At 35.1% G+C, this 21,591-nt stretch overlaps 1 protein-coding gene and 1 long non-coding RNA gene across 5 annotated transcripts in view; one reads left to right on the forward strand and one right to left on the reverse strand.

Moving 5' to 3' along the window:
• LOC149798141 (uncharacterized) overlaps positions 1 to 21,591 on the forward strand; it is a 230,332-nt gene that overhangs the window by 100,287 nt on the left and 108,454 nt on the right. The window lies entirely within an intron of this gene.
• Positions 1 to 21,591, reverse strand: part of LOC149798143 (uncharacterized) — a 50,288-nt gene that overhangs the window by 10,403 nt on the left and 18,294 nt on the right. The window contains exons 5-10 of one of the 3 annotated variants that reach the window (XR_016421965.1): positions 21,075 to 21,173; positions 19,868 to 19,969; positions 19,400 to 19,494; positions 13,429 to 13,768; positions 12,809 to 12,995; positions 4,149 to 4,277 (exon numbers count right to left, since the gene is read on the reverse strand). Coding sequence is in view for 1 of the 3 variants with exons in the window: in XM_089963249.1 (XP_089819375.1) it covers positions 340 to 425; positions 953 to 1,080; positions 2,105 to 2,250; positions 3,730 to 4,277; positions 11,364 to 11,470 (1,015 nt within the window). In the remaining 2 variants the exon portion in view is untranslated. Of the gene's footprint in view, positions 1 to 339; positions 426 to 952; positions 1,081 to 2,104; positions 2,251 to 3,729; positions 4,278 to 11,363; positions 11,645 to 12,808; positions 12,996 to 13,428; positions 13,769 to 19,399; positions 19,495 to 19,867; positions 19,970 to 21,074; positions 21,174 to 21,591 lie in introns of those variants that run through there. The other 2 variants (XR_016421964.1, XM_089963249.1) reach the window with 2 other exon arrangements.

Consider the following 21,591-nt stretch of genomic DNA (forward strand, 5'->3'; position numbering starts at 1 on the left):
TCCTAATATTTCACCCACACTCATAAGGAAATATTAACTATGTATTAATTGTTTACAAACTTAAAACATCAGTGTCTCCAGTCAGCAACAACATGAACTTGATTTTTCATCGTTAATATCTACCACAACGTAACATTATTATGTCAACTATGCCACAAAACAAAATGAAGCGGAGACGCAATCGCTATGCTTGATAATGAAATAAAGTTAGTGCATTTCTATTCGCAAAGTATGGAAAAGATGAAAGCAGTTATATAACACAAAAATGCAAGTCTGTTAAGAACGGACGTAGTTAAAATGATATAAAGCGATCTCTTTTAAAATGTTGCATTCTTTTACCTCCTGGATTGAACAAGTTGTTGTCCACGTATGCTTTCTTAAGCCATTTGTAAAATACATCATCATGGTTCTTTTGTTTATCACTCCTGAAAAGGAATGTTAAAACAAATGATATTATTATTCTATATACACTACGGGAAGTCGTCTTATCTAACTTTGATTTTGAAAGAAGTGAATCAATATATCATTCGTAACAAAGAGACGTTGCAAATCTGTGAATCATGTTTAACAATTTTTAAAATGTATACAACTATCGTGGTATTAAATAATATAGATGTATGTTGTAGCAAAACAAAAATATAATATATATTGCAATTCAGTAAAGTCCAATGCAAATGTTTCTTTTATAGCAAACGATATTTTTTTCACATTTCTAATGAAAAGGAATGCTATCCATATAATATGTCTTAAGAAAGCTAAATTGTTATAGAATCGACACCTTGTTTCAGTCCGTGATTTAATATCTGTAACGTACTGTGAAATACAAATATTACTTTAAACAACCAAAGAAAAGGCCAGTTCTAAATAGAGTTCATTCTCTGTTAGCTGCTACTTTGTAACGACTGTGACATTTATTTGTTTCACAAAGAAAATAACGTCTAGTTATACTTGCCACTTCTTTAGGTCAGCACGCAACTTTGTACTCAAGGCACATGCGCCACCTTTTGCAACAGCAGAAACAATGACAGGTACTCCTAAATGTTCATGTTCCTTGTTTTTGTCACGCCAATTCAGAGTCAGCTGAATAAACCAATAGAGTACACTCATGTTGATTAATTTTGTATGGGGGAGAAATCAGTAAGCAGTTTTAAAGCTGACACATCCGACCATAATATAAAAGGTAAGTACAGCTTATGAAAATGCCATTTTATGTATGCTTATAATAGAATCATAGCGTGTTCCTATGGCTTGTATTACATTGTATTACAACTTATATGCTGCAGACATAATTCGCAATTTATTAGTATACAAGAGAGAACATTTGACGACTAATAATCAGGTATTTAGCAAATCATTTTTACAAGTATTTCAAGATAGTAAATCTGTTTTGACCTTGTCATTGATGAAAATGTGTTTTGACGACTGGGTTCAAAATAATCAATATTGCTGTTCACACGGCATCCGATTTATGTCCGCATTATCATTCTTTCTATTTATATCGTGCTAATATATTTAATCATATGCGAAAATGAAAACAAAAATAAGTGTAAGACATGGCACACAACACCGCTATTTCTGTGTCTTTGCAACTCTGTTACATTATTTTAAAATAATCGTTAGTTAGCATAAAAGGCGGATAAGGATATCAGCAATACTAAATTTAGTGCATTTTTTATATACATAAAAATGTATGCATTTAGTATGCGGAAGTGTTATATAGGCAGTTATATACTTATAGATGAAGATATACACTGTACTAAAATCTTTCTCTCTAGTAGCCATTGACATTGTTTCCAGGAGAGAGCACTAGCAACAATATGCTGTTGCCAATGACAATGAATGAGTCTTAAAAAACGTCATATCGATAAATTATTTCTAATCGAGTAAACGAACGTTTTAGTAAAATAAAGCGTTAACACATAAAGCGAATGCGTCGAATGAGTTAAGTTGCATTGTTTATATATGTGATTTAAATATGGATAATCGACGCAGATATACAATTTTGTCAGAATTAAATCGTCACCGCATGAATAATTGCATGTAACAGAAAATACTACAAAATGGAAAGTAAAATCGGAAATGGTATTCCACGTGCATATCTTACTGAGATGAGTGCATCCCAAAGGTCTCCTTGTGTCTTAAGGGCCTTCTCTACCTCTGGGAAAGAGATCCCCATTAGTACCATCACTGGGAACCAGTCATCTTTGAGTTGTGACATCAGTTCTTTCATGTAGTTGTCATTCAGAAAGTCTGCAGTGATACAGGACAGATGCATAACAAACATTTCTTTATACCTAGGTTTTTAAATGTTTCAGGAAAAGAACAGTAAATCTGTTCCTATGTGTTAACCCTCTTCTTTATTTACCAACCTCAACGACACTTTCCACGGCAACACAGAACACTGGAAAAGAGATATATTAACGCTATTTTCCAAACATTTGTTTTATATTTTGTATATGGTTGTTTTTTTGCTAAAGAGTTATGTATGTGTTTGTCTTTCCCAACAAAAACTTAAACTTAAAACCCATAACTTCTCTCATGTTTGTATGTGTCTAAGGATATAGTACTGTGTCGTTAAACAGTTTCTACCTTTGTATGTGATAGTACGTTTGCTTGTGTGAGAGTAGGTGTCTATATCATCAACCTCTTTTTACACCTTACCAGCTCCTTTATGATAGTGTGTTTTATGTGTGTCAGTCTAGCATGTGTGCAAACCACTAATACCCTTTTTGCTTGAATGCATGGATTCCGTTTAGATTGTAATCAAAAGAAGATGTTTGATGTTAGGGCACTCGTTTGGAAGCTGGTGCTGTGTAGTGGTTAGTATATGTGATGTATTGGATTGTAATAAGAAATCGGTTACTGGATAGTAGGGGAGAGTGTTGGCTTGTAAAGGTGTTTGGTGGGTTGTAGGTAATAGTTTTAACATTAAACTTTCCCTTGTCCCCCGACTCACCCATCGGATCCAACAGTTGTGGGTATAAGATAAATCACATATTAAATTCTGTACAAAATGTGCTACCAACTAAACCTAAAACGAAGATATGATGTACCAGTATTTCTCAGACGGTATATGGTATCTCAGTTTAGTTCATTTGGAAGAATCCATTTGTAAACTATTAATTTTTTTATCTCAAGCTTTAATTTTTCTGATATCTTCTGAAGACCAAATTGTGAATATGCATTTTAAACGATATATTCATTAGTGTAAAAATAAGCATTAGAACAGAAAATTTATGGACATTTTTAAATATTAAGGATTTGTCTCTAAATTGGTTTCACACGTTTTTGAATCATAACATTGTAAAACAATGTAGATCCACGAAAAACCTTTTTTATTCACATTTATTTAAAAAAAAATATAAAACATTTTAACATATTTAAAAAAGCAAAATGGACCAGTGGTGGTCGATGGTCGTCTCGAATCTGTAGTATGGCAAAAAAACTTCGCGTTTATCTGTATGTTATGGTATTTTAAGCCAATAGTAATTGTGAATCCCGTTATATAATTTTCATTGATTTACTCAGACATATTTTACCAATGCAATATCGATATTTGGTGCATTATGTACTATTTTAGAAAGCGACTATACTCTTCGTTTGTTGTACAAACCTTTAGTTACACAACGTTTTGTGTAATGAACCCGTACAATTATATATGGTGCATTATATATCATATCCAAGTACTTATGTTGGATATATGCTGACTACAATACATCTTTGACGTACCTGATGAAGATATAACCGAGGTTACTATCCAAAGTAGTTTGAATTCGAAACTTTTTAGTAGTTTTTCTACGTTTGGTTTTTCATCCTCTCCAGCTGTACCTGGTCTCAATACTTGCTGAATAATCTCCAGTTTCCCAATAACAAAGGGTTTTTCCTCATTCATCTCAATAATGAACTGCTGAAAATTGTACCTTTTTGGATGGAACTCCAGATTCACGTCTTTACTTGTTCCTATAACCTTGATGGCATCGTTTAGGCTTAATCGATACTTTTGCTTAGATAAAGCCACAATTTGATCATTTGATTTATCTTCTATGTTTTCATAACTTTCGTTTTCCCAATGTTTTTGTCTCTCTGCTGCTTCGTCTTCATGACAACACTCAACTGCCACTCTCCACATATTTGTGTCCTCAATACGTTTGATCAACATGAGAAAAATGACTGAGTGCTCTCGCCGTCTGGATTTTCTGTACAACTGGCTGACCTGCTTCTTAAGGACGTGTTCGTTTCCAGTCTTTTTGCTGTAGAGAGACTCTACGCCAACTTTCCTGGTGGATTATAATACAGTGTTAGAACGTTTCGCACATACATATATATACATATATCATATGTAGTTGCATGAACAAAATAACGAATGAAAAGAATTTTACCTAAGTGGACATCTGTGTCCGCGCACAATTAAATTTCGAGCAGATGCATTTGCTTGTTAGTGAGAGAAAAAGATTGCATCCTCATAAGCAAACAATAAAGACAAAATACAGAATAAAGTCAGGACGTCTATATGTTTAATGATATCCAGTAGCGTGATAATCTATTTTAGACAGGTCTTACCAATCAAGAAGTTCTCTGCCTCATGCCATTACCTTAGCATAACTCGCCCGTGTAGTGTGAATGCAACCCTGCAGTGATTATTCGTGGTCGTCATGAGCGGCAAACCACATGCGGACGAATCTGGCTGAAAATCTACACTTTCCAATGGTTTAATCGAGTTTTACTGCTTTAAATCACATTCCTGCTTCAATTATCTCACCCGGGGTAAATGCTTTATATTATTGTCAGACGTTTCCCATATCCGTCAACACCATTCCAAACAAGGCTATGCTATGGTTTTACCTTCTGAAAACCACATGTGCCAAGAAAAGCAGAGTTACTTGCGTTATTAGAAATTTCCCAGGAGGAGCCGAGTCTAACTGTAAGGAAGCTTGGTGTAACAGTAGCGCGGTTACATATACAAATACCTTCAGTATCCAGGCGGGCGGAAGTCTCACGTGTGGTCACTGATATAAAAAAAAAACAATTCTTACGTAGCTACTCTCACCGCCAGGTCTGCCACGTATGTTCGTGTACAATAAACTCCCAAGGTTTACTTGCACGGTGATCTTCAATATTACTATGCAATCATTCCGGACGCTTACAAAGCAGGCAATGCCGCTGTGAAGCTTCATTTGAAGGTTCGTAAGGGAATTTTATCAATTTTGCACACCACGCGCACTACAGGTGTTGAGATGAACATTGTTCTCAGCGTGCACCTATTCATATCACTTAATCCTATAGTGTTCCCCATTTGATCTTCCACCGCGAAGACACTGAGAACAATGATATTATCGATAAAGGTTTCACATCAATCAGAGGTTGGACAAATACATCAACCATACAGGTTTAGGACGGACTCTTGAAATGATGTTTACGAGTTGGGACAAAGCTTTTATACGACACGCAAAACTGGGCTACATAGATGGCTAAGACACAAAGACCATTAGATACGGATACAAAATCTTTCACGGTTGCTTTGTGGCTCAGCAAGAACACGACGACACAATTATTTAACATGCAAAAGTCACTTGACGATAACGATTTTTATTGCAGAGTCCTCAAGAAACCACAGCATACGATAATACCATAACATGGAAATAACTTTCTGAAATGCACTGAGGTGCAATGGAAGATGAAAACATTTTGTGTGACCTATTCGGACTTGTAATGTCTGAACATTCCGGTGAACGCCAGTTTTCAAGAAGCTCTCACGCTTCTATCAAATACAACGCAAGTTGCTGAAAAGTCCAATGCGGTTTTTGTTACACCTTGACTCTATGTGACGGAGCGGATGAGTCGGCAAAGTTCTACCGTGGCAAAGGACTGGGTTGAGGTGCTCCTTTAATCAAAAGAGGTTACCGTGAAATGGATCCATAGATGTGATTAGAACCGCTGACACCCATTGCTGGATCTGTGATTGCGTTTACACCAATATCAATAGAAAAATGCGTGAACACTGTCACATCCCTAGCACGTACAGAGCACCATACCATGCAATCTACAGAAGCGCATACACCATTATAAAGTAAGACTAGTAGTTGTGATTCAGAACCTTCGCGAGTACGATGGTTACTTGATAATGCATGGAGTCACAAATCGCTGTAACTCACCAATAAATGTCATTTCAAACAATGTTGAAAAATACACGACATTAAGACTGTGTCATCTGCAGTTTCTCACTTTCAGCTTTGACAAATCCGTTACCAACACTGTGCCGAACTGCGTCTCACTAGGCAACGGTCATTTAACAAGCACTACTTGATACAGCGTCGGCACTGAAAAATGAAAAGTTTGGTTTGCTTACCTAGAAAGAAATCTACACGTACGAGTAAATGAGCGAGCGGAAAAAGGTTTTTGACACTCAGTTGCCGCCTATTGACGCCATTTATTCGTAATTATCCTGCTCTAGCATTACCGGCGACTACTAGGCACACCCGAACAATATGTGCGAACCAACATGTTTCTTCTCACTAATGTGTTTAAGGCATTTCGTGATACTGCCATGGGTACGTACAAGCTTGATCTTGCGCAGTACTTTACGACGACACAAAAAGTCTTGGATGTACTGCTGTTGCAACACGCTTCGAGGTACAACTTCTAACGAACATTGACCGACATTATTCTGTCCAAATTGGAATCCTTGGTGTAATTTCAAATGCGAGCCATCGCTACTCTCACGAGAAACCACCCCACCCCACCCCCCAACAAACCATTGTTGTCGGTAGGCGATTTTCTGTGGAGAAATCTCATCAAAGCTTTGCTTCTAACACACGTAGACGTGGAAAAACATCTTTACGAGTTCGATAGTGATGCTCGTGTATCTTTCATGCAGCAATCCTAAACTAACACTTTATACTTTCTGCACCGTGGACCAGGAATGGCACTTTTATACCTGGTAACAGTTGTAAATCAAGATGTTATGCGAATCGTTGACAGCAGCAAAAGCGTTGAAGTTCAATCAGGTGAAAACTCTAAGATTGGATTCGGTGGAATCCACAGGTACAGGCAAACGCGTATTGCGCTCCCGCACACTGTAACAATGCAGTCAATAAAATCACCGAAGAATATGCTCAGCAAGATCTATCCGAGTTGACGCAAACCACCACCGATAAGGATTTTGGACGGTGCGCAAAAGGTATCAGACAAAACCGATAATGTGTAAAGTTCTATCAGGGACTCGAAGATGACCGATCTCGGTTCGACATGGGTGCGCTTGTACTGGTAGATAGAAGAGTCAGAAATTTTCAGTGTTATTTGTTCCCGGTTAAGTATTTTAATGAACGTGATCTAATATAATTACAATTACATGCGAACTCTCGGTATTTTTTTCTGTGTGAGACATATCTAAACTTCGAGAGAATGCTTGCACATAAAAGACGAAATTACACTCGTAATATCAAGGTTGGAGTTGTCAATAACTATATCATAGCAATGTTCAGCAACGTGCATCAGCATGCGTTATCTCATCAACGAAAGGGAAACAGAAGCATGTTCGCCACTGCCACGACGGTTATCGTCCTCTACAAAGACAGTGATGATTATGCTAGATCGACTGGATCGTCTTATGATACTTTAGAAGGATGAAACTGACAATGCAGAGCATTTACAGTTTATAATGCAACAGGCTCTATACCACGGAAATTCTTCCAGGCTTGTACCAAATGTAGACGTTTAATGTTATTAAATAACAATTACACCTTGGATTCAACTGTATCAAACACAGCGTCGCATATGCTCATTGTTGTTTTCATGCGTGATTCCACTTGGGTTTTGCATAGATGTCCGCAATGCTTTATTGGAGCTTCTAACACAGCCATCTTACACCGAAAACTTAGCGACATTGATGAAATTTGGCATGGCGTTGGTGTCGATGATGAGAAAGCTGAGTTGTCAAAATGAACATTGTGGATGCCTGTGCTAACCCCTTCTTTCCTGCAGAGCCGCGTTTGTTGTCATTTTTCACACTTAACGCATATTCGTATCAAGGCGCAATTATCACGGCAATAAGTTACCCAACATCGTGTCAGCGCACTACGAATCGTATTTGTCCGTTTCAAACTATAGATCGTGTAAGATGATATTTGTTCAGCTAAGCTCTCCGTATGTTCTTTGTGGTCAAATGGTCATCAGAAACTTTCTTAACAAATTTGTTTTGATCTCACAAACTGTTGTATCAGAAGTGCATATGACAATATGTGGTCGTTCATAAACCGAGCCCAATAAATAAATCGGGTCTGCAAATTTCCCACCATTAATTTACTAAGTTGTACCTGATTTATTACTTTATTCTACGGCATCTGGATCTTGTCAAGCAGTCCGCAGTTGACATGCATATTTATTAACGTGTAACGCATGACCGCTTCTCGTTACAAATGCATTGCTCTGATTCTCTCTGATAAGATTTAGTTCGGAGGGCACAGATGGTCTGATGAGTGTCATTGACGAGCCATTGGAAAACCCGTAGTGGCTTGTAAAACATGTAACAGTTTGGACAAACTCGTAATTGAACAGCAAATAAAAAACCGTGATATCATGAAGTTAAGGTTGGACTGAGTACAAACCAGCTTTTTGAAAATAAAAAGCGCAATAATAAAACGATTATGGGGTGACACAAAAACTTTTTAAAGGCAAACCTAGTCGAAGATATATCCATGTTGTTAAACTAAACACAACTTGATCAAATCATGACGGTAAAACAAAAGAATACCTTGGTAATGCTCAAGCGTTCCAAATCAGAGGCTGCGCAAATGTTAAAGACGTCGGAATATAACCATTATTCACAGTGTGCAAGTCTGCAACGTATTTATTCATCTTAACCGGACTTAGGGTCGGGTGAGCTTCTAATAAATATCTTGGTAAATAATTACTAACTTAATGAATCAGCAGCGATGACTTCAAGGCCTGTTATAAAAAACAACGATGTTATTGTTTCAGACAAGCGGAATCGTTAATATCAGTCACCAGAGATGAAATTCAGTTCGAAGGATTCGACGTTTATCAAGAAGGAGTGTGTAACCGTCTTTGACGTCAGTATTTAATATTGATCATTACGTATACGTGGTGGATCCTGAACAGCCATGCAATAATAATGTTGCGAGATCTATTGACGTGATGTTCGACCAGCTGTGGGTGGATGCTAGTATCGTGGTGACCTTGTTCCACTTGTTGGTTAATATCTGCGTGACAACGGCGTTAACAGATCCTCATATACACTCTGATATGATATAATATACAAGGTGATTAGATAGAAATCGACTGGTAGAACCACTCTGATGTACCAGTAGCAACTCGAGGTCACGTTCGAATGGTCACTTTAAAACACGAAAACTCTGGGTCGTTGACTACACTATGAAATGTAAAAATATACAGAGACTATATCAAAAACTATACAATGAAATTCACCGCCAAATCCACCTCTAAAACATTACGTGGATTATGTCCAACTAACAGTAACCAAACCGGCAAAAGAATAAACCCAGACTGGCATTAAAAAACGATTCGCTTGTTCTTTAAAAGTTCTGGGACAAAAACGAGAACAATCGCTGATGACACCAGCCAAAGGCGCAATCCCCGGAGTTCTCGATAAACCTAAAGACGTGCAAACAATCGCTGCAGACGCAAAAATTCCCCAGCAAAATATTGTCTATAATAGCATGTTTAGAAATGAGTGTTCGTGTTGCAACCGTTTGCGGTGAGGTGGGCAAGGTGTTCCTGTCGAGCAATCATACTTTGCGTTGAAGTTGTTAATAGAAGAACTGCGATGAACCCACAAGGACCGACGCGAAAAGTACCTGAAGCAGAACAAACGATGCGGCACGGGTATTGTCGTAAGAGCTATTTCTGGAATTTCCGCTGAGACCACTGTTGGCCAGGGTGGTGCTGGAATCGCGACCACGGTACACAAGTAAGATTTGCTGTCAGGCCTATAACAACCGGTGTGTAAGGTGGAGCCGGCAAAATAATGTTACGATTATATCAACGAGGAAGTGTTTGGTCGGAAATTCTCGCTGCAGCACAAAACAATCTATATACCCTTCTGAGTCTGTAATGGTGGCCATCGAATATAAAACCTTTACCACGGTCATGTTTGAGAATGTGCTGGCGGAAATGGAAAAGATCCGTCGACTACTCTTTTAAAAATGAATGCGGGGTGTCAGTGCTGAGAGAGATTCGAATCGAAAATGTAATTTAAAAGGACTAAAATAGACTAAATGGTTGGAAAGTGTCAATTTCGGCTCCACGTATGTGTTTTTCCGCGGATATTCACTCCAGGGATGTACTCACGATACACTCGCGAATGGTAGGAGGGAATATTCATTTTGTGGTATAGAATGTGTTGACCTGAGTCGCCAATACAGGTCTAAAAACTTCATTATGACAATTACTGTTAATTTACAACAATTGTTAAATAATCAAAAAAGAAAAATAAACAACTGAAAATTGATAATCTACATTTACGTTTTGTGTCGTTGTCAGCTTGCAAACTTTGGATCAATAATCAAAGATGGAGGTAATCTATTTAGCATGTGTTAATCATACGGAGATCCAAATCGTTTTGAGTCACTTTTAGAATGAGAACAAATCATGGAAGCCATGCATGGCGAAATTCAAGCCATCTTCGACCAGACACTTCAATATGTACTAAATATATTATATTCCGGTAACGTTATGAATTGCTGTAGCGTTTATGAATAAGAAAAAGAAACAACAACAACAACAATAATAATAATAATAGTAAAAAATATTTTCGTAAGAATTGCATTCGGTTGACAACTTCACATCTGTATGGAATTTTTGTAAGATTGCAATGGAAAGGTAATACTATTTTCATTTAAGCTAAATTCTCCATCAGTTTTCAGTTGAATTATCTTTTCTTACGCGTGCGCTATATGTCGGTCCACCTGTGTGTTCGATTTAATAGATAGCATCTTGAAAGATTCTACTGCATATCCATTTGATCTGTAGTATTTGACATGTATACAGTTTATATAATCAAAATATGAAAAGTATGAAGATATTCGAAACAATTACGGCTACTCGGATAACTGCGTCGATAAATAATTTGCTAAAATTGAAATGAGGAGAGCTTTAGAGATACATTCGTCACAGACTTCAAGATTTTATCTTTGGAAGAAGTAAGCACTGGAGCTAAGATTTGAAATCTAGGCTGATTAGTTTAGATTTGAAAGCGAGGTTGCGAAATATGAATACAGTCTGAGTTACAATCCTATATTGACGAATAAGTTTTTATTTAGACAAAATATGAGGAAGAAATGTGTCAAACATAAAAGGAAAATGGTCAAAGGTCAAATGAAACATACACCGAGAAGGAAGACACATTAAAAACAACTCTATCGTGGACAACTTTCGCATCAAACTCTAAAATAGACCAGCTGTCTTCATCTTCCTCATCCTCGTCCTTGTCCATGCTGAGTATGACGATGTTTCCATTCCCGTTGTAATTAGTCGGCAGTGGCACTTTAAAGTTGATGGCCTTTGTCGGCTTTCCGCCCTCACTTACGATGGAGTAGAAGGACGTGACTGATATTATGTCTTTGAAATCATCTGCATTTTTTTCTATGCTTTTTGGTGGCTCGGTTATCTATAATTAGCATTCAAGATATCAAACAATACGCACATTAAATATTAATACTATTTTCAAGTGAAAACTTAAATAAATATGAAAGGACATAAAATGCATTTGCTTTTTATTTTATATTTCTTCGCTGACATTACTTTTAAGAATTATTGCATTTTGATGAGCTCTATATGTCTATGGCCGTGGGCGGAAATAAACTTGTTATCATCAAGTGCTTTTTACTTTTCCAAATTAGAGAGAACACTGCTGTTGAGCATGACCTTCCACACAACGAAGGATCTTACTGAAATGTATTCTCGAAGTCCTGTTGAAGTCATGTCGAAGTCCTGCTGATATGTTTCGTTCCAATTGCATTCATATTGCATGATCTTGTATTGTGGTTCTCTGTGGACAATTTTTGCAAGCATTATAAAATGATGTATTTAAATGTGTGTTACAAAATCAGATTCCGTGTTTCGACTGGCTATGAGAGAAGCCATCGTTCTTCGTGCAAATGTGACCATTTGAATACTGACGGTCTTTCTGTACCATCGAGAAAGGAGTTTATCGTTTTCGAAGTCTTGATAATGCTAGTGAAAATGTAACTTTTACAGTTTTTTATACATTAAGGCATGATTCATCCCTCATTGATTGTTTGGAATAATTTTTGTAATGATTTTTATGTTCTGTATATTTCCTTGGGATGAACGGAAGCCTCTTTGTCCAATGCAGAAATCAAATTTTTATTTCGTAACAACAATTTGCATGTATTTATTAACTGTGAAGATATCATAAATAATGTTACTTTTTTAAAATGCTTGTTTAATTATAAAATGATTTAATGTCAAAACCCATTTTTCTAACTGAAAAACAGCAATAAAATAATAACTAAAATCTATGATTACCTTTCAAAGTTAAAAACAATTTTATAGTCTTATTTTATTCCACTAAAATAAAACTTTCTAGATCTTTGCAAAGAAACTATTTGAACTATTTCCCGAAATTCCTGGTTTAAAAACTTGCTGACGTTTTTATCGTAAGTGCTAACGCATTGATGAAGAAAGTTTATGGATATTCCAATCAAATGCTTCTGAAACATTGTAAAAGGAGATTCACTAATACAAAAATATTTCTGTTGATTTTTCTACTGAAAATAATAGCAACGTATGCTCAAATGTGACAACGTACTTCAATAGTAACTGTTGTCGGCTTCTCGAAAGTATTCTCTGGTATCGATAACTCTACACGCTCATCTACTTTGGAATGGACAGTAGTTGCCTCAGATCCAAACTTTAAAAGCCTCTTTCATAGGTCTGCAAGCCGCTACAAATGCCTTGTATTTCTGGAGATCAGCGTGGAACTGGCATGTCCATTTCTCAAATAAAACAATATGTATGTATGTATGTATGTATGTATGTATATATATATATATATATATATATATATATATATATATATATATATATATATATATATATATATATATATAGTCATTTGATTTTTCAGATTAGAAGCACAAGACGAAAATTAATTTAGAGTCATTATCATCAAATCTTAAACTTAAATAATCCAAATTATTACTCACCCCGTTCAGTATATAATGGGAGGGGGCTGGTTCTAAATTTTAAAATATTCTTGCATATTACCACGGAAATATGTATATGTATGTGTGTGTATGTGTTTATCTGTGTGTAAACATGTCAAGTTTGCAAACATTTAAAGTATGATATAACTGAGGTATACCGTAATAATTCCTTTATTTGTGAATCTTCTTATTTCAACCCTGTCTACCGCTCACGCGCATTTACCTTCATGTTTTCCTTGACATCCGTGGCGACGAATTCGTCCCCATTGTTGGTCCTGATGACCACTTCCATCCCCTGCTCTGGTCCACTGAAGAGGGGCACAGTGACATTGGATGGGAGGCTGCCCTTGTTACAATAAATACGATACACGAAGATATCACTCACCACCTCGTCTTTCATCTGGAAACCGAAATTAATGTTGCTGTTTTCGGTCGTGTTTTGTCTGCACATCATGATGAAAAAGTCTTTTTTCCCATTGTTGCTGTACTCCACCGCAAGTCCAAGCTTCTTGAATAATGTCTTCGATCCTTCGTCAACTTTGTTAGCTTCCAGACGTGTCTCACTTAAATAAGATAGATCGTGCACCAAAATAGAAGAAAATATATTAAAATATTTAAACATCAGTACAAATCTTGTGGAATTTTTTAATAGTCATTTATTAGTAAGAAAAGTTGTCTATTGATAAGACTCACATCTTCTTTGAAAAGGCTTAAAGTCCACTATAAATGAATAATTGGCTGGATCATAAAAATCGCCCCAGCATAAGGAGTTCCAGGACATACTGTGTTTTCCAACAATAAAAATCACTTGTGAAATAAATATATGAAAAACATAATTAGTTTAAAAGATTAAGATGTACATTAATTGTAGCTCAACAGTTGTTAGATATGCGGCTAAAATATTCTGATCTATGTGATTGTCTTAGAACGTTCAATGACCTAACAGTGAGTTTGCTAGTTTTGTGTACAGTGTATACGGATAATGTAATCGACAAATGTCAGGTGTTCAGTCACGTTATATTGTCTCCGAATGTTTTGATGCATTTTGCACATTTTGCTTGGAGGCCATTAACTCTTAATTTAGTTTGTATATTTTGATATTTCGATTTCTATTGTTGAGAACGATAAGAACCTTTAGCTATTTCGTACTGTGCAGTGATAAATACATAAATGTATATGTATTTTCCTAAGTTTTACAAGGACATGTCTAACATGGTAGATCATTTTTCAAATTTCATCAAAGGCTCATAAATATGATATTTTTGTCTCATTTTTCAGTTCCAAATAGAAAAAGTTTGCTTCAGGTAAAATTGTCAGAAATTATAAATGAACAAATAAAACATCTTTTTCGTAGTTTTTGCTCATAGTAAATGCAAAAAAGTTAGTTCTCGCAGACAACATTTTTTCTTTTAACCGTGACCAGTTTTGTACAGCATTTATAGCTTATAAAATTAGGTAACTGAATATTTTGGGGAGTTAATTCTTCAAGTAGTCACCAAAATAATTAATTCTGATTTTGTTTAAGCATATTTTACAAATTTATTTTGTACTATAGGAGGAAATCTTCGGGAAATGACGCCTCGGCCAATCTGCAGTTTCCAGTGTCGGATGAATAGAATTGGCAATAATTAATGTATGTCAAATGCAAAAGCTATGTTATGTTAACAGTTTTTCAGAAGCTCATCCCAGAGAGTAAATCATGTCTGGTAAATACATAACAACTGAACGTAACATCTAAATCCAGTTGAATCCCAGGCAGTGAAGAGTAAAGGAAATTGTCATCTGAGGAGACTTGTCAGTTAATTGAAATTAAGCAGTATGTATAGTTTCCTGATTTGTGAAGCTGTGTTTCATTTGTTAGTGCAAAAATGTTCGAAACTTTTACGCCACGATATTTCGGGCAATAGGCAAGCAGTCGTTAAAAATACTTATCTTTCTCTAATATGTCATGTGAAATGCTCCATTCAGCGATGATTACACTTTGTAAGTTTTACTTGTTTTGTTTTATTTCATAATTGTATTGTACTCTAATTTTGTTACATGCCAAGATGTTATTCTTTTTAGAAAAGCGTAAAATATTGAAAAATGAGAGACAAAATGAATATGTTTATGTAGGGAATGAATTGGGGAGGGGGACGGGGTCTCAGACATACAGCAGAAAACAGCTACATTTGCAAAAGATACAAGGTATAAAATTGTATAAATTCTTTTTAAATACATTAAAATAATAAATATAGGTATCAAACAAGTTTGATACTGTATTATAATAGTAATAATATAAATAAACTGAATGAAAGTATCGTTGCGCCCTCTATCGGCTGTTCAAAGGGTAGAACCGATGCACACACAACCCTATTCCAACGAAAGAGGAAAAAAGCCCATCACACAATATTTTCAATTGATTCCATAATCATATACATAAATAAAACTTCTACTGCCTGAAACGATCCCCGATCCACAGAGTGATTGCTTACTTTTCTCAGAGCATTGTCAAAATCTGACCAACACTGTAGGGTGTCTGTCATATAAAAGCTACATGGTTTTTCCTCGTTATCCATGAGATAATCCTAAAAGAGTTTTCAAAACGGAAGCTCCGTAAACACGGGTATCGTAGCTGTGCGAAACTGGTTAGATAGCAGCATTCTGCCGACTGAAGCACCTCCTGGCGGGCTTGTCATCGTTATGTAGCCTAATATAATATTTTGGACGTGGCAAAAAAATTAACTTTCTAACATTATTTTTGGATGATTAATTCAACATAGTAGCAAGCAAATAACACACCTTAACATGACTTTGAGATGAGTAACTCGTCGCACGTTTCGTCTACTGTTACGCAGGAAGCAAATGAAAATCATGATAAGACATTTGGATAATTCGTCACAAATATTTCACATGTGTTTTGGTTTTCGTCCATTTTAGCTCAATAATATGTCTGTTAAGATGTCACCAGTTATCCCTCTGTACTTTCCATTGGCTATGCTAATGTTTAATTCTTCTTGACTTAGTCCAATGCCAAAAGACATTGTATTAATTAAATCCAATATGTATTCACGTAATCTGTCATTTTAACACTGTTAAAATGGAATAGGCATAGCAGAATTGTTGTGTCAGACATTATAAACTCTTATTTAAAATGAAGACGATTATGGAAATGAGTACATGAGACACCTATTGATTCTGATTTTGCTGCTAACATTTTTCTAATGAGGCGATTTGCAGCTGCTTCTAAATACACTCCTGTCTCTGCAGTTTTATTTGATGAATACAAAGAATATTTCAAACATGTTCAAACAATGATTATGTACTGCCTCAGTTACGTAGGTCTCATTTAATAATGAATCGAGAAACAATATGACTTGAAGGCGGAGAATGATTAAAAATGTCTAGAAAGGGTATGATAGTAAATAAGATGATCGTAAATAAATCTCTAGGTAAAGAAAGGTGGATTTCACCTCTTTGGAGTATGGGCTGTACAAAAGATAAATCTTAATGGATAGCAACATATGGTCGGACAAACTGACTGAAAATATTCTTTACTCCGCAAGAAACAGAAAATTAAGAGTTAATGTTGACGTTAATGCTATGGAATTTGTGAAAACGTTTAGGTATGTGAGTAGTCTTTGAAACGTATGACACGGGGGTATCGAATACAAATGGAGAGATCAATAAAGAAAGAAATGTAATTAGAAGATGAAAACTATTTGCAAGGGCTGGTTACAAGTTTTGAATGTTGAAGACAGAAATCAATTGAATACTTGACAGCTCTGCATCATACTTTGAAATTAATATTGAAAGGTTAGTGAAATGGTAACATTAGGTAAAAAGCTGGAAAATATGTGTAAAGCAAATGTAACAATTAATATAATTTCAACAAGAAAAACACGTTATGATAATAATAATAATAATAATAGTAAGTTTTATTATTATTATTATTATTATTATTATTACATCAACTCTTTTCTGTGTATAACTAAAAGGTTAAAGTTTTATTAGAGACTGTGAAGGAGCTAGCTGTAAAACATTTGCTTGTGGAGGTACCAGTGATACCGAAAAAGAAGAGAATTTAAATCTCTCGCAAAATTAAAGGAAAAATGGCGAATATTGCCAATTATTAGCTTGATTTGGCTCTGAAAGGCACCAACACGTTTGCCTGGAGTTTAACAGCGTAATAAGTAGGCTTTTTAAAGAAACTGAACATGTTTCGTTTTAGCTGAACATGCTCGTTTAGTTGATTCAACATTAGTTGGATTGTTCATTATAGTTGTGATCTGAATTGCAGAGAAAGTTAATGGTCCGGAAATTCATATCTTATTGCTCGATAGGATCGATACTGTGGTTAACTATCTCATAAACATTCACTGATTCATAGACTTTTACTCTAAAAGTAAATTTAAAAAGTTTATCAAACCTTAGTAATAACAAAAATGCATCCTAGTTTCTTTCGTTTTCTACGTCACGTGCAGCTTCCAGTACAATACTGTTACCATTTTGTAACTATTATCTATATATTTCTTACTTGGTTTGAAATTTAATTTCATTTGTTATCTTTTGAGGATTTATTACAGACTGTTAATTAGTTTCTAAATTTACAGTTTTTAAACATATGCATTCGTAGTTGAATCGGCTCCTATTGTAAAACTAAAAAAGTTATTGTTGTATCCAGAAATGCTACGAATGTCATGTCCATGTCATTCCATACTATGTGTACTACTTTATTATCGTCAATATCATAGTGTAGCTTAGCTCATGAGTTAAAATATGTTGCTGACATGTTTCGTAGTAAATTTTTGATCTTAGATATAGCCGTGTGTTTCTCAAATACCTTGCAATATCTTAAACATTTGAAACTGATTGTGTTTTACATGATATGTTCTGAAACAGAGCACCTAAAGCACAAAAAACACAGGACCTTAGGTTTTGATTTAATATTTAAATAAGTTCGTTTGATTATCCATTGCTATCATGCACAGAAAAGCATGCCCAATTTTTTTTGACTAGCTTTGTTTAATTATTTGTCATTCTACTTGGAATCTTAGTTTCAAGCATACGTAAAGCCATGTCATAATATTCTTACCGGTTCTATTTATTCTTTCATCTTTTGAAACATTACCCCAATCTTTTTAAGTAAATAAAATTGTTGTGTGTATCTATAGCATCTCTTCTATCACAATGAGGAGAAACGTTAAATGTTAAAAAGTTTGTTAAAGTGTATTTTTACAAATATTATTGCTTTTGGGCTTATGTACATTTCACTGGAAAATTGCATATCTCATTCTGACAGGATTATGTTTTATCTGAATGAAACATGTATATTGATTTTAGTAATCATGTTAAAAAGTCAGTATCTTACACCACAACCTGAAGGCAACACTCGTGCTGCCAGATTTAACTGGATTTGTTAAACACTCATGTTACATTGTGTTCCGTAACTATCCACCGAATCTTTGCTATCGAATTGTAAAGTTTGATTATTAAAATTTTTAACGGGTTTTGCGAAATAAATGCAGTCTTGTAGAAAATATATTTACCTTTGTAAATATATATTTGCTAAATGAGGCAGTAAATTGAATTTCAGAACAAGGTGCCATAGCATTAATTTTCTAAATCTAGAATTTATGAAATTATTTTTCTCCAGTCTAAGGAAGACTCTCTGTCTCATCAGTCTCATCACCTTCGCCAGAAGCCATTAACACAAATTGACTTTGCTACCTTTTGATGTGTCTTTATCCACGAGTGATATTTACATTTTGAAATTGTAAAGAGCACGGCCTGCTGCAATTTATGGTAAGGTGGTTTTATTTCGACGTAATATGAATGCTAGAGCTAATGCTTCGAACATAAATCTGCACACAGTTTTAGCTCTAATGAGCGTTTGAGTCGAGCAGAAAGATTGGATTAGAAACTTATCAAACGTATTTTAAGATATTTTAAAAATGGTATCTAAAAAGCCGGTTGATCGCCTAAACATTAGTTCTTGCATATCTTTCAAAACTCAGCTCTGATCCGTGGGTAAAAATGTTAATGTTTTTGAGGGCTTCTTAGTTAATACATAGAACTTAAAGAAAAACATTAACAGATATGTTTAAAACAAAAGGAACTTGCGATGGAAAATGTCCATAAATTATAAACATCTATTCACTATTCAAATATAAAGTAAAATGTAAAATCAGTGCAAAAGTCAAATGATATCTTACGTGACTTCCTTTCCGGCACTAGTTACAGCTCGCATGTTGCTCAAGGTCATTCCCATTTTCTCATTTTTAGAAAATTGTTCTGGTATCTTTCCCTCCTGAAAAACGATATATAAGTGATTCGACCGCAGAACTATAGTATTTTAATTGTTACTAAAATAACCTTTTGTCTCATTTTTCAGTTCCATTTCTTTAAAATGATTGTTCTAATAATCTCCAGTAATAGTTCTCATGCGGCATATATATATATATATATATATATATATATATATATATATATATATATATATATATATATATATATATATATATATATATTTTCTTTTTTGACACTATAAACACTTTGTTTTTTAATTATATATTTTACTATTTTTTTACTAGGCAATACTCAATGATTCTGCGATTATGGTAAATAAAGATCTGAAAACAGCCTAATAATTTCATACGAAATCTTGGATGTGTCAGACTCACCCTGTCCTTGACCGTCATGCTAGCCCCAGAGCAGACTAGGTACTCAACGGCCTTGATTTGATTCATGTCAACAGCATGATGAAGCGCTGTCTTTCCCTTTTGCTGCAAACAAAAACAAATCCACCCCACCCCCGGACTATCAGTATGTCAGACCCTATAAGACTATCGATATTTAGTACAAAATTATTTGTATACTTGGTCGATGATTCTAGTGTGAATTTATTTGGGTATGTTACTATGAAACAAACTCAGTAACATAAAAGGTGTGTTTCATTAGCACTGCTATATTTACCGAGACATTTCTTTACAATGATAGCGGACCGCTCCGGTTGCCCAGGTGTTAGATGCGGGAGGTCGTGGGTTCGATCCCCAGCCGAGTCATACCAAAGACTTGTAAAAATGGTACTAACAGCTGCCTCGCTTGGCGCTCAGAATTAAGATGTTAGTGTTAGGACTTGTCGGCCTGGTGTAAGGATAATGAAACTGGTTGGAACATCATGCTACATGTCTGCGGCATGATGCCCCAGTGCTAGACATCACTATAAACTGCCACACCGCAGACATCGTAGCGATATGACTGAAAAATTGTTAAAGCTACGTTAAAAAGTAAAAATCACACACACACACACACACACACACACACACAATAATAGCGTAAAGACGAATGAAAAGAGAGTTTCTTCTAAGTCGGGTATCGTATTTGTTTCCGAAAGTAAACTACAAGTAGTACGTTTACATACAGACGATGCACTATTATTTTGTATTAATAGTAGTAGTAGCAGGTTCAATGGTATTAGTACTAATAGTTTTAGTATTTGTCGTTCTCTTGGTTAGGTGACATTAATAGAACAAAAGGTGATATTATTGGAAAAGTCATAATCAACGAAACGTATAAATGTACTAGAAAATGTAGGATTATTTTCCTTTCGAAATTAACTCTGTATAAGTTCGCAATTTCTAATTGTCTAATGAATATTGGAACATATTTTTAATCTCCGACATTGTAAAGATAACGAATGTATGTGACCCTTTTCTTTATATGGTTGGATAACAGACGAAGAAAACTGGAGCATTTTTTAAAAGAAAATCTTGTTCTACCTTTTAATTCTTTTTCTTCTTCATATTCTTCTTATCATTATTATTATTATTATTATTATTATTATTATTATTATTATTATTATTCATATATAGAAAAGAATGAACATACTTTGTCGCAAAAGTCCAACTTGGCGCCATTTTCCACTAGCAATTGCAATATTTCCACGTAGCCTTTACTGGCGGCGTAATGAATAGCTGCTTGTCCCGTCTAAAAAGGCAACAAAAACCAAACAAAGAACACATGAAAAAGAAAAAAGGCAATTAATTTAGTATATTCGGTGTGAATGTTTAGATTGAAAAATAACCGATTTCGTAACATGTCTGTTTTACTTGCCCGAATTAGTGATACTGAGACAATGTCTATGAAGTCATCATTCGAATGTCAGGAACCATGCATTATTTTGAATACACTTTGTGAAGCTATCTGAAATCATTGATGTACTCATCGTGAACACTATATGTCCAGGCGAATGATTGTTATTGCAGGTCTATAATCCATTATCACTGTATGCTTTGTGAAGGTATAATCATAATTGCATTTATTATATTCTTAAATCTGATATATAGAACCTTCTGGGGTCCTATTGAAGCCCTTAAATATGATATATAGAACCTTTTGGGGTCCT

This window comes from Sinohyriopsis cumingii, chromosome 6 (assembly GCF_028554795.1).
Source record: "Sinohyriopsis cumingii isolate HCF-2022 chromosome 6, ASM2855479v2, whole genome shotgun sequence".
In the NCBI taxonomy this organism is placed as follows: Eukaryota; Metazoa; Mollusca; class Bivalvia; order Unionida; family Unionidae; genus Sinohyriopsis; species Sinohyriopsis cumingii.